Source organism: Anas platyrhynchos, chromosome 6, assembly GCF_047663525.1.
Source record: "Anas platyrhynchos isolate ZD024472 breed Pekin duck chromosome 6, IASCAAS_PekinDuck_T2T, whole genome shotgun sequence".
Lineage (NCBI taxonomy): Eukaryota > Metazoa > Chordata > Aves > Anseriformes > Anatidae > Anas > Anas platyrhynchos.
In genome coordinates, this window is record NC_092592.1 from 32,287,501 (window position 1) to 32,301,380 (window position 13,880).

Sequence of the window (13,880 nt, forward strand, 5' to 3'; positions counted from 1 at the left end):
CGCCCCCCGATTAACGCCCTCGCCCATGGTAAGCGCTGCCCTCCCCCATGCTGCTCGGCGGGCCCGGCCGGCCGTGTCCGTGTGTCCTTCTGTCCCCTTTTCCCGTCCCGTCTCTCCCCCTGCCCCCCCTCCTCTCCATCCCCGAGCCCCCCCGGGGGTTGCCCCGCGGAGCGCGCTGCGGGCTCGGGACGAACTTGGCCGCCGGGGTTGCATTTGGAAAAGCGGCAAATCCTACCCAGCCTACATCCCACCCTCCCCCCCTCAAGAAGGCTTTGGGGGGGTGCTTTGCTCCCCCCCTCCCGCCCCCCCGAGGTTAAACTAGCAGAGCAGTTTCCCCTACCTCTTCCCCACTCCGTGCATGGGGCTACGCGTGCTTTTATTTTTTTATTATTTTTTTTTTTAAAGAAAACTTTTCCGCAAACGCCGAGAGATGCGCTTGCCCTCTCATCCCGTAAATAGCAAACTTTGTTTTAGCGGCCGGGGCTCCGGCTGCGGCCATGTGGGACGTGAGCTGCGGCCCCGCCTGGCCTCTGCCCCCCCTCTGGGACTGCGGCGGCACGGTAAGGACGGCGGGGGCGGCCGGAGCCTGCCCGACACCCCCCGGCACCCTAAATGCCCCCTCCTCGCTTTTGGGGCCGCCGGGGGTAGCCCCCTCCTGCGGTGGAGACGGCTTGGGGGAGGAGGCAGCGAGGGGACCCTGGTCCCATCCATCCCATCCCATCGCATCCCATCCCGTCTGTCCTATCCCATCTCATCCCGTCCCGTCCCGACTCTCCCATCCCGTCCCGTCCCGTCCCATCCCGTCCCCTCTGTCCCGTCCCGTCCCTGGGTGGCAGCGGGGCCCTCACGCGTGCCAAAAGGCGGCCGCCGCCGGAGCGTGGTGGCAGCCGTGAATGGAGGGAGGGGAGGCAATTAGCCGCCGCGTCGGTGGGGCTTTTTACTTGTCAAACCCGCAGCCTCGTCGCTTTTGTCGCCGCCGTGTAAAGGGAAATCGCCGGGCTTTTTGTTTTGGTATTAAGGGCCTTAAAGATTGCCGCCTGACACGGCGCACGCCAAGGCCGGAGCCGTGCCGGGGCATGGAGAAGCGGGGGTGCCGCACGCCAGGCTCCCCCCGCGCCCCTCACCTTCCCCAGGGCTTTTTCCAGAGGTGCTGGTGCCCACCTCGTGCCCACCGCCCAGCTGTCCAGACCTCTGCTCAAAGCCACGCGTCCCCAAAGCAGACCTGGAGCCGCTCGAGGTCTCCCCGAGCTTGAATTTTGCCTCCTCAGGCTCTGTGGGTGCCGGGGGGGTGATGCCCCCAGGTGGGCACGGGCATCGGGCCCCTCGCACCTCCTCGCCACGACACCTGTCCCGCATGGCGGGCGTCCCACTAAGTCCCCTCACCTCATCGCCCGCCTCGTGGGGCGACGGCATCGCAACTTTACAGCGAGAGGGGAGCAGGAGAGGGGATGGCCGTGCTACCTGCGGGCACGGCGGGATGCTGAGCCCTATCTCAGCTCGGCCATGCTCACCAGGCAGCCCGGCTGCTTCTCCCCCAGGAGGGAAAATCCGTCAGCCTCTATCCCATCAAGGGAGCGGTCTCAGAGCTCCCCTGGCAGCGGGGTCAGTGGTTTACAGAATTATTAAATAGTACTAAAGGGAAAAGGGCGGCAGGGGGAGAGAGCAGAGGTGATGGTAAAGGTCTGCCAAGTGTCACCTCCGCGTTACGATGCCGAGAAAATGTACTTTCCTCGCAGCTCTCCCCCTAAGAAATTTGTTTTGAGGGATTTGACAGTCTTGCAGATAAAGTGACTGCTCGCTACACTTAACTGATCATGCTCCCTCCCGGCCGGCCGGCGCTTCTCGCGGCTCTCAGTACTACCTGTGCAACCTGGGTTGCAGTAGCATTGTCACTGATTTCCAAGGTAACTGCTTTTTTGCTCTTCTGAGCAGACATACCTGCGTGAGGAGGGGGGGGGAAAGTCTTTTCCCCGCTCCCTGGAAGGATGGTGAAGTGATATACTGGCAAAGAGAGGAGGCTTCTCTAAATTTTGATAACTGCAGCAGACAATTTAGAAATAAGACACTTCTCACGGCCAACATGACAGTGGGTTTTGAGCATTCAGAAAACACCAGGCCAAAAAACTGGAGACATCTTGATCTTTTAAGACAGCTTTTCCAGTACTTTAAGTAAAGGGGGGGGGGGGGGGGGGGGAAGCGGAGAACGAAAAAGAGAGAGAGAAAAGCTGCAAGGAAAATAATACAAAGCCAGTACAATTGGCATCTAGACAGTAAAGAAAAAAAGTTTTTGAGGTTAAGAGAAGGAAAGACAAAGCTGTTATGTACCCGAGGGATGCAATTTTAGTGGGAATGGAAGATTTGAGTGGTAAAGGAGGAGCGCTTGCCTCTGGGTTCTCTCTCTTCCAGCAGTTCGGCTGCTGGCATCTCAATTTGAATTGCTGGGTGAGTAGCACTTGCTGCGTGCGCGCTTTCCGTCTTGACCATTGAACTTCTTATGTGACTTCTCCCTCGCTCCCTCTCTCCCCCCCCTCCCTCTCTCTCCCTTTCCTCGTGTGCGGAATAAAAAAAAAAAAAAATAGAAAAAAAAAAAAAGGAGGGGGGAAATCAAGCAAGCATCTCTAGCTGCGACCTTTGTTAGCCGTGTTGTTTTTATTTATTTATTTTATGGTAATCATCTTTTTTAGCAGGGGGAAGCGTGACTTTTCGATGGCACTTTAATTTTTCCAGCGGGCGCGAGAAGCAGGCGGCGGAGCGGGGTTTTGTCTCGGCACAATGGTGCAGCAGGGCAGAGTTGTTGCACTCCTCCTCTTTTGCCTTCCTCCGCCCGATTTTTTTTTTTTTTTTGGCTTGGGTTTTTGGAAAGGGGGGAAGAAATTCTCTCGTGCTCGCAGGGTGGGATCAGGGGGTGTGTGGGGGGTGTTGGGGGGGGAGTTTTCAGAGTCTCATATACGGCAGGTTTCGGGTTCTGATTTATAGATGTTGAACAATGGTTAACAGCGAGGGAGAAGTGTGAGCGCGTGTATTATCTGTGTATTCTGTACGCGGTAATACATTCACCCAGTGAATATGACATCACTATCTTTCTGTGCTTTTTCTCCTTTGGGGCGGAGGGGGCCACTTCAAAGCTTTCTGCAGTTCAGTACGATATTTCCTTAACTCTGAAACCATGAAGGTAAAAATGCTTTTTTTAGGAGAAAAAGTTGGTTTGTAGCAGGGCACATATGTTACAGCTAAAGGGTTTTGGAAATGAGGTGGTTTAACTCCTGTCATACACAAAACGAGATTTTTTTTTCTTCTGGGGGAATTATTGAAAATTGTGTGTAGTAATTTTTAATTGAGTGCTTTTGATCCTGTGTTTGGTTGACACTCCGTTAAATTTTCTGAATTCCTCAGAAAGCGCAGCTGGAATGGGAAAGATTAAAATTTTAGGGACACTACATAAAAATGATTTCACTCAGCGATAAAGGAAGATGAAAAATAGTACCGAATTTTGATAAATATGAGATAATGTGTGTCTTGACACAGTGTCTCTGTGTTCGTTATCAGAAGTCCACGAGACTTTTTTTCTCGTATTGCCGTGTATTACAGGAACTAAACCTGCCAGTCAGCCAGTTCTGTACATTGCCCGTAATTATACACAGAAAGCCAGGAATGTATTTAAGAACTTGAGAAAGCATCTCATTTGAACCGGAGGTTTTGCGGGAGTCTTGAGTTTTCTGCTGTTGTCTTTTCTAACTCTGCCAAGCGTGCTCGTGGAGTCACTCGAGCCAGGAGGATTTCTGGGGCTTCGGTTCTCTGTGATGCCTTTGCCTGAACAGCTCACTTGATTTATTTGCCTTTGCTTGTATAAAACGTAGAGGTGATAAAAATTCTGTAGAGATTTGTAACAGCAGTAGCGAAAATCTAAACTGACAGTAATTTAGATGTTTCTTCTTTCACTGCATGCTGTTGCGTACGCAGGTTTTACACGGCCAGTGCTGGGATCTTGTAAGCGTTTCTCTGCCTTTGCAGGAATTCTTTTTGTTGGGACCTAGGGCAAAAGGCCCGATAGCGCTGGGTAAACGTGTGTGTTTCTTCTCCTCTGAAGCCTTTGCGAGGTGTTTCAATTCTGGTGTGCATTCAGCATCACGGTTTGGGGGAAACTTTGTTCAATTTGTTCAAGAAATAATTGATCTGGACTTACTGGTTTCATCGCTCAATTGTTCTGTGGCTGATGCGTAGCGTTTTTAGCACGTTTAAAAATGAAAACATTTGTGGAGCTTTGCTATTTGTTATTTCATATGCGTTTACTCCAAACGTCGTGTATTGGTATTGAGCACAGTCCGCTACAATTCGTGAATGCTGCATTTTTAAAAGCTGCTCTGAGAACTTGGCATCGGATCTGGAGGCATGTGTCTGCATGTTAGTTTTTTAATAACGCTGTTATTACTGAAATAGCCAAGTACCGGTGGGTATAGGCATGCATGTTAATTTTTCTTCATTTCTTGCAGTTTGTTAACAGCCTCGCATTCAAGTTCGTACTGTAGACAGAAGTCACAGATACCCTCATAAAATCAGTGGAGCCTTTTCTCCGACAGTGTGTATCTGTCTGGTGCTGAAATATGTGATTTATATGCAAGAAGTCAGGCTGTTTATGTGGCGTTTTACAGAATGCTAGGTAATAAGTAAAATTGCATTAAGAGGTGTTCATATAAAGCACGTAGAAATAAGGTCTACGAGGGCAATTATGCAGTCAGTCTTTTGCTTAAATTCACTTCTACCTTCTCCCCATCTTCTCTGAATTTTTCTGCATGCTCTATTGCTCCGTATTTCTCCCCTCTCCACCCCCCTCTCTGCTCAGGACCATCTCCTGAAGACCTGTTCAGGTTTTCATCAGTCTCCTCACACAGCGGTTCTGTTTACATGACACATTTTACTGGTGCTGCTTCAGGAAAAGAGCGTTTTCGGGTTTAATCCAAAGTATGCCATCTCTCAGCTCCGTACCTCATTATATGTGAACGAAGGCTTGCCTGTTATAAAGGAGATAATACCTGTCTGTAATTAACTAAAGCATGCGAAGAAAGCACGGAGTGTTTGTCAGGTTGGGAAGGAAGCAGCGCTGCTCCTATTGTAATAGAAGAGCTCACTCCGTGCACCCCGGGGCCTGAAACTTCCAGTCCAGGCACTATTCTCTCCTCTTACAGGGAAATTTCACCTGTTGATCAAATCAGGGGTAGTCCTGAGTGACCGGGAGTGATAGCCACACGAGTGGGGTGCTGGCTGGGGTGATGCCAGTGTGCAAACGGGCGTGCAAAGATCGGCCAGGACAGATGCAGCAGGGAGCTTTCTCTTCAGCAATAAGGCAGGAGGAGAATGAGGGAGGCAAAATCTGGCATAAATGTAATTAAAAGTGATGTGGAGGGATCTCCAAATGTACAGCTGTGTCTAAAACAGGTGCTTGTGCGGGGCCGACCTGACATTCAGAAACACCGCGTGCTCCGAGAGCACAGCGCTCCCCTTGCATTCAAAGCCCTGAGGTTCATTTTTTTCACTTCTCTTAAGAAAAAATAAATAAATAAAAATACTGTAGCAGCAAGATTACAGCCTACAACAGCTTTGAAAGCAAAGTGTGAGCACACTTAATAACAATGTTTTCCTCCTAATGTTTCAATTCTCCTGCGCGGGAACTACCAGGCAGTAATTAGGTAGCTAAAGCCCTGTTCTTTCCCTTGTACGCTAGAGGATTTGGCATATGCTAATTGTCACCAGATCATTTCACATAATTGCCTTTTGGCGAAATTAAGTGGAAATTTCCTGAACATCTTAAAGGCTCGCTTCCCCCCCCTTTCCCCCTCCTTTCCCCTCCGAGCACCCGCTGCCACCTAGGAAGGATGCGGGAAATGTCAGGCGCGGTGGCTCCGTGCTGCAAGACGCAGGGGGCACTTAGGAAGAGCGGGAGGAAAAAGAAAACCCCGCTCTCCTGAAAAGACCTTCTGGACATTGACAGCCAGGAAGCTGGGGTTGTCGTTGAGCTTGCTAGGAGAGCAGGTTTGGGGAAGGCTGGCGGCTCTGGCGGGAGCAGGTAGGCTCTGGCCGGCAGAGCGCTGCTGCCCCTGTGTGCCCCCTTCTGCTTTTTTTTTTTCTGAAGGGGGTGGTTTTTGTCAGGCTCTGTCTAGGGGGGGTATTGTCCCAGCACATGGTTGTCAGTGCTCCTGTCATCATTTGTGTGAAAGAAGAAAATGAGCCTTTTTTAGCAGGGAGAGCTGGGGCTATCAATGGAGGCCTTGTCTCCCGTTACAATAGGCAGTTAGCTTAGGGCAGGACCTTAGGCAGAAATCAGCTACATTAAACTGTGAAAGGGCTCAGGCCACTGTATCGGCCATAATGGAGCAAGGGGAAGTAGTTTTCAGGAGAAAATGCTTAGTCAGGTGTGAAAACATCCTTAAAAAAAAAAAACAAAAACCTGCAGTCCCGCTGGCTAAATAGAGCAGGGCAGAATTAAATCTTTTCTCCTTCAGGAAGGGTTTCATCACTGGCATCACATCTCGGTGCCTGGGAAGGGGACGAGGATGGAGTGACACCCAGCTGGTGGCTTTGCTTGGTTTTAGTGTTTCAGTGAACCCGAATTGTTACAGGGAACCCCTTTGGCCTGCAGGTCCCTGCTGCAGTTTGGGGTGCTGCAGCTGACGTGGGTGATCCCCCGGCCACAGTGGTGCTCACTGCTGGGTGCCCGGCCTTGGGTGTTGGTCACCCTGGCAGGAAATCGAAGAATATTCCAATATTTGCAAAGATATTTTGGGAGGTGCCTCTTGTTGCAACTGAGGTTTCTGATATTTTTGCAGAGGGAGGGAGTTTGCTCCTGGGCAGACCCAAGGAGAGATCAACCTGTAGGAAAAAAAATCTCTTGTGAGCATCTTTGGAGCTGCAGAGGAGCTCAGGAACATCTGTTAACATTTCCATGGCCAGAGTCAGCACAAGTGCAGTAGCACCATCTGGGAAATACAAGGAGACAAGTTACAAACCTATTTTTAACATACACTGGTATTGAATGGTACCCTTTGCTTAGCCCAGGGAGCAACTCCAGGAGGGCCCGCTAATTCACGACCACTGCCGACCTTCTCCATCCACCCCGGAGGAGGGGGAAAGGCTGACAAACCCTCTTCTGTGCTGCTTTTGTTTTATTGTATGAGGCTCATAAAGGCAGTTTCAGGGCCCATCTTTCTCCGGCAGAAAGGGAAAGCAAGGGGGGAACCGGGAAGAGGAGGACGTGGCAAAAAAGGCAGGCGGAGCTCTAGCTCCATTTGTTTTCGGTGCCTGGTGATTAATAGGTTTTAAGGTGAATGGCAAGCCCCCGTTCCTGTGCGGCGAGGAAGGGGAGGGGGCCCGGGGTACCAGTGCCTCATCAATCTCCCCCTTGCCACGCTCCTACTCGCGGGGGGTGCTCAGCGGGCGGCCGCCCACCCCTGCCCACCGAGCGGGGCGCCAGGCTTCGGGAGCACTCAGGAGGTCACCAAGGCAGGGATGGGTCCCCCACTGCCACATCAGGAGTGCTGGGATGGGGACGGGAGGCAGCTCTGTAGGGTTTGGCCAATTCACTGCTGCTGCGGCGTGATGGTTTGCGTGGAGCCTGGGTGGTTTTCGCAGATGTTACTGACGCTGCCGTACCCCGGCAAGCACAGATCCTCTGGCCTCCTTGGCACGTTCCCGTCTCCAATTAATGCCATGTTTTCATGACTGAAGCCAAACAAGCTCTGAATTTGCAAACAAAAACTGCAGTAACAAACTCTTCCTATTTAAAGGTTGGTTTCTCTTTGTGCACTCAACAATACAATGTTTCATCTCGTGCAAGTCTTGTGTTGCTTTCAGAGACTTAGGAACTATTGATTTATACAGCGTGTATTAACTTCTTCAATAAATGGGGAGTATTCATCAGTGGGGTGTATTAAATTGGCCTGTGTACGCATAGAAGCATCTTTCATCCTGTTAATGAAATGTCCTTACCATGCAACAAAGACTAATACACAGCAATTTATGCACACAACCTCCCACGGTGTAAATCTGAAGTTCAGATTATTTTTTTTCTCCTGGAGGCACCTATTAAAACTCAGGCTAAATGGATCTCAGTATCCCTCTCAAGCATACACCAGTCCAAAATTTGTTACTTTTTTTTTCTCCCCTCATTCCAGAGCTCCATTATTGTTTAAAATCATCTGTGTTTAAGCACTCCCAGAAGCATTTCAAATTCATATAGAGAGATTTAGTAGTTGAGTCCCTATGGGGACAATTTCCTCTGGTTTGCTTCAGGCAGGGGTTATCAAGAAAAGCGAACTTCTCTTGTTTTTTTGCAATTCTTCGCCGTGCCCTCTAACCCGGCGTACGAGACCCCAGCTTTCAGTGGGGAGGAGTGATTTACCGGCAGATGGCTTGGTACTTGGGAGACGCTGGGATTTCTCTCCAGAAATCCCCTCTCGTTCTCGCCCATGCACTGATGCTAATCTGCGTGTGCCCGTGCCGCTCGGCTCTCCGTGCCTGACACAGCCATAAATGGACTGCTCCGAGTTGCCAGAGAAATTCCTGCTTCTCGCCACGGCTTTTAGCTTAAAACTGCCCGTGCTGAAGTGCTCAAAAACGCGTATGGGAGAAGGGCCTTTTGCAGGGGGACGGCTAAGGTCACCTAATAGGTGTCTCCTATTGACAGCTTCTCCAGTTTACCTTTCTCTGCCAGTGGATGGGGTTAGGACCACACTTGTTACTCAGGCAGAGCTCCCATTGACTTCAAAAGAGATGCATATGCGGGATTAATCCTGCTCTTTCCCAGCTAGTCCTTTCTTTTTCTCGTCCAAGGAAGCTTAGTTAACTTCAGGAATGCTGCTTTTAAAGAGCAGCTTATTTAGCATATTATGCATGATTAGGTTGGCTTGCAAATTGCGTGCGCAATTCTGAGCGGAGTCAAGGTCCTTTTTCCCTGTGTGTAATAAACTGCTGCAAGGCAGAAGACAGCCCTAGCTGACTGAGGTAGTGATACAGATGCAGGCTGATTTGCAGGGGCAGTGGATCACAGTCCTCTGACCCAGGGGGTGTATTTTTGAGCATTAAGTTGGTAGTTTCCCATTTTTCCCCTATACATTTTCCCCACACCTCTGCTCCAGCACCATCAGCGGCAAAAAAGCATCCTACCCTTTCGTCCCATACTTTTATATGAATCACCTGACTTCAGAGCAGTCACCCCAATGAAAATGACTTACCTGGGGAAAAGTTTGCAGACTGAGGCTGGAACTCTGGGCTGTTGGTGATTTTTTTTCCCCCTTTTTATTTTTTTCTGTGAAAGGTGCTAAGTAAACTATGTAATAATTTGATGCCCAGGCTGTTTGGCCAGGATTTTGCAGGAGGCCTTGGTGCATCACAGCAGTGGGAGGTGGTTTCCCACAGTTCCCATGTAACTGCCTATGGTCTGTGTAAGCGTGTAAATCCTGCTCTCTCCTCAAGTGTTGTTTCATGTTTGTCGGCTTAAGTCTGACCCTCTGATGTTATTCTGTCACTTACTTATTTTGTTAACTAACCAGTTCCAGTTTCTGTGAAAACAAGCTCTCCGTGGAAGACAGACCTCAGTGCTGTTGTAATGCCTGTCAGGATCTGGATGGGGTTTTTTGTTTGGTTTGTTTGCACTGATGTGCAGATGCAGGCAGGGAGCACAGAGGCCTGGCAGCTAGCAGCCGCACTGGGGGGGTCACTGAGGAGCACAGCCCTGGCCCAGCAAGATCCCTCTCGTTGGGAATGGTTGTTCTCTGCGAACCAGGTTTTTAACCAGTCATTTGGCATGTAAATAACGCTGTGTGGTGTTGGGTAGGAGCCTGGTGTGTAATGCTATTTGTTACGTGAGGCCCTTGCCAAACCTTTCCTAACTTTCGGCCTGTTCAGGTTGGTTCACTTGGAGGAAGGCAGATTTGGGGGCAGAGCATTGCCTTCAGCTTTTTCAATGTAGGGGCTAAGAAGTCCCCACAGCTTCTCTGATGATGATGAGGGGTCTGCGTGGCCAAAAGTTGCCTGTCAGAGGAGCCCCTAGCAGAAGAGCTGACTGAGAGCCCGGCCAGCACAGTGTGCTACAGCTCTTTGCGCACGTGCCTGTTACAGAGGTGCATCCATGTAAAGGCTGAAAAAAATCAAATAAAATAAACACAGTAGAAGTTGTGGGAAGCACGAGCACTGCCTTTCTGCTTGCTTCTCTCATCTGGGTGCTTTCTTTGTGGGTTATCGAGTGAGTGAGGCACGTAGGGATGTGGGTGCCAGCAGCGAGGTGCAAGGCAGGGATTAGGGGAGGTTGGGAGAGCCAGAGCCAAAGCTGTGTGCATCCAGACCAATGCAGGGCGCAGGGACTTCTCTGCTTGAGGCAAGGCTGGTGCTCCTTTTCCTTCTCACCCTGCTTTCCCTCATCCTTCCCTCGGTCTTGAATCCCAGAAATAACTCCGTTATTTGAGAATGAAATGCTTTTAGGAGAAGCGAAGTGCTGGGGTGGTGGGGTGTGCGGCGGCCCGGCAGCGGCAGCCCCTGGACGGCAGTGGCGCTGTCGGGGCCGCCCTGCTCTCGCTGCTCTGTTTTAATGTGATTCCTTTGACTTGATGTTAATGCAAGTTGTTCCTTACTTAAAGTAATAAAAGGAAATGAAGACACATTCTAAAATGAAACCTGACTCTAATCCATTCATCATCTAATACCAGCCTCTTTATCTTTGCTGGTACCTAATCTGGTTAAATGTCCCTGTTGTAGGATTTTAGTGAAAATCCTCTATGGGGAATAGGGTTTTTTGCAATTGGATTACTCGCAGTAAATGGTCCAGCAGTTCGCTTGTTTCAGCTTAATTTTTTCTTTGTGATCTTGTGAGGGTAAGTTACAGTTCAGCCTGCCTTTTCCTTTCATTCATTCACTCGCTTGCTCTTTTTTTTTTTTTTTATTGTTGTGAAGAAAAAGATTTCTTTTTCCCCCCAGAGCTAGGAATGTGACAAGAAAAACCTCATGATATCTGCCTGATTCTTCCCCCCACAAGAGTTTTAATTTCAATAGCTTTATCTGTGTTTCTGCCATTATTTATATAGCTGAATATTTCAGGAGCCTAATTCATCAGTATCCAGTTTCCATTTATCACTGCTCTCTGATGAATTGATAATTAATCAGCTCTTCTAAAATATATATATATAAAATATGCAGGTGATCGCTTGTCAGCTTAATGCTTGCTGATGAAGGGAATACTCTAGCACTACAAAGGCTTTTTATCTGGAGTATTTGCAATGAGCAGTAAATGCAGAACTGAAAGTGAGGACAGGAAGGGGAAAGGAAAAGACCTACAGGTCAGTGAGCATTTGGGTCCCTTGCTAATTAAATGGGGGACTTTGTCAGCCCCTCGCTGAGGAGTCTGCCTGCATCTTCAAGGTGAAGCACAAGAAAATAAAATAAAAAGGAACAAATTTTAAAGAATTGCTGTTGCTCTGTACAGGAGCACAACAGGTCAAGATTAAAGAAACTCAAGATCAGGGTGTGTGGTGAGCAGGTTTTAAGCAAACAGGTGGGAAAACTGCAAGGGTGACACCAAGATGGGATCTAGAAAAGTGTGAAGCTCACGTGGAAGTCCTGGGTGCTCTGTTTACTATGAATTGTACCTTGTGCTGCAGGGGGCAGTTTGCAGCCCTCCTCTAACGCCATCGACCTTTTTCTCTTGACAGTCTAACAAAGTGCCAGTTGTGCAGCACCCACACCATGTACACCCTCTTACGCCGCTTATCACATACAGCAATGAGCACTTCACACCAGGAAACCCTCCTCCACACTTACCAGCCGACGTAGATCCAAAAACAGGTAGGTGGGAAATAGTTTGGGGTTTTAAGAGTGGGTGGATCTTTCCATTTTGCCTGTTACTGGGAAGGAGTGCAGTAGGAAGGATTTCCCATGCTGGAGCACCAAAGGGGAGCATGTAAAATGTCAAATGCATGCAAGAATCTGGCCAAAATAGTTTATTTTAAAGCCAATTAGACTTCAGAAGGAAGCCTACTGGGTGAATTTTCATGACGCTTCTGCAAAGTGACACCAGAGTTGTATGTGTGGGGTCGTTCGCAGGTGTGTTTCTTTGCAAGCGTGATAGCCCTTCTCATAGGTGGATCTGCTAACAGCTTGGTTTGCATGCACAACCCCGAGAGTTAAACATGTACGTTCTGTGATCTGCACTTACAAAATTGCAGCTGGAATTTTAAAGGTGGTGGGTCATGACCAGGTTCAAAATGAATCTCTTTTAATTCCCCAAATCCCATTGTTTCTGTGTCAGGAGTTCAGCCATTTTTCTCCTATAATGTTGAATTTTTATCCACTCTAACTACTTAACTGCAGCTATATACTTGCAACTCTTTTCCCCAATGTAAGTCTACCCAACTCTCAGTTCAGCCTGAAGGGCAGTCTTCTTGAATATAGAGCAATGTGTAAAACCCTGACTAGATTTTTTGGTGTAACAGAATAGAATTTACATGTTATTCTAACTTTTTAAGAGTCCCTGTTTAACCCGAGGGCCCAGAGAAGTCAAACAGTGTCAATGTTCTCTCGTCAGGCTGCATTGAGTTCCTAGTGACAGTGGTTTTGTTTTTGTTAATCTAAACACCAGCTAGTTAATTAGAGAGTACATCTGAAACTGAATCCATGTCCAGAGTTTGTCAGAAGAATTGCTCTGTGTTGGCCCTAGCATACGCCGGTAATTTATTTAAGCTGCAGCCCTTGAACCAGGCAGTGCATTAGCTGTTTTTCACTCCATGCGCTTCAGTGGGGGCCCCCTTTTAATTGTCCTTAATGCTACCTTCACGTGGCTTAAAAGGAATCCATCTCGCCATCCCTGGGTATTGCGAGTGAATGGCATAGTCAACCTCTCATTTAAATAATGGTAGTACAGGGAATAGCATTTAAATGGTTATCGTAAAACATATGATTAACGTCTGCAGACTGTTTACTTTTCTTCTGTGAACATTCTTTCAAGTGTGCAAATAGCTCACCGGATGGTTAAAGCCCAGTTAATCTGTTTGGTTTTTGTAATGGAGAAAAAGCAATGTCTGCGTGAAAATGTCACACAAGGAGATTTAATTTAGAGATTAAAAGCTTCCCAAGTGACTTAAAAAAAAATAATTTTTAGCCACGACTACAGTACCCCTTCCTTTTAACACTCTCTGTTTTAATTTTGCTTCTGCTATATAATTGTGCTCTGGCTTGGTATTTGAAAGACCCAGTTCTGTAGCCTTTACTCCCCTGAGTAATTCCTACTCTCTTTCAAGGTAAGGAGCATAAAATTTGGTCTTCCATCAGGAATCGATTTATCCTTCCTGGAGCTGCACCAGTTCCAGGGAGGACCTATGGATGCTCTGCCCTCCCCGACACACCTTCAGCATTTTCCCCCCATTTTAGCAAGCACTTCCAGGTTCTCTCCCCAATTTATTTATTTCTACTCATCCCCTAGGTTACAAGGAAGGGTAGGGATCCAAACCGTGTGTCTCCCAAGCCCCTGAAAAGCAAACGTCATTTGCAGTTATAATGACTTTATAGCTTGTTTTGGAGATTACTTTGGAATACTGCCATGCTATTGAGTATGCAAAGTATAGGTAGGGCCATGCTCGTTTGGTGACTTCGAGAATAAAATAATCATGAACTTGATACAGGGGCCATTTTGCTTTTGATCATTGAAGATGACACCTAGCACAGCATCATACCAAAATGGTAGCCAAGACGCCTAAATTCTTCACTTAAATAATAGCAAAATAATTATCTTTGATTGAAGAGGTGACTGAGACAGAATTGCATCAATTTTTCTGGTTGAAACTCATCTAACAAGATGCCAAGAGGCTATCTATAAGGCTGCAAAGCAACCTTTAAAAACTGAA

The 13,880-nt window shown here is 48.2% G+C and overlaps 1 protein-coding gene across 32 annotated transcripts in view; it reads left to right on the forward strand.

The window, feature by feature from the left end:
* TCF7L2 (transcription factor 7 like 2) overlaps positions 1–13,880 on the forward strand; it is a 177,110-nt gene that overhangs the window by 137,455 nt on the left and 25,775 nt on the right. For 29 of the 32 annotated variants that reach the window (XM_038180941.2, XM_038180934.2, XM_072039787.1 and 26 more), the window contains one exon: positions 11,694–11,826. In XM_038180941.2, the coding sequence (XP_038036869.1) occupies positions 11,694–11,826 (133 nt within the window). Of the gene's footprint in view, positions 1–1,766; positions 1,905–2,217; positions 2,443–11,693; positions 11,827–13,880 lie in introns of those variants that run through there. The other 3 variants (XM_038180946.2, XM_038180943.2, XM_027460637.3) reach the window with 3 other exon arrangements.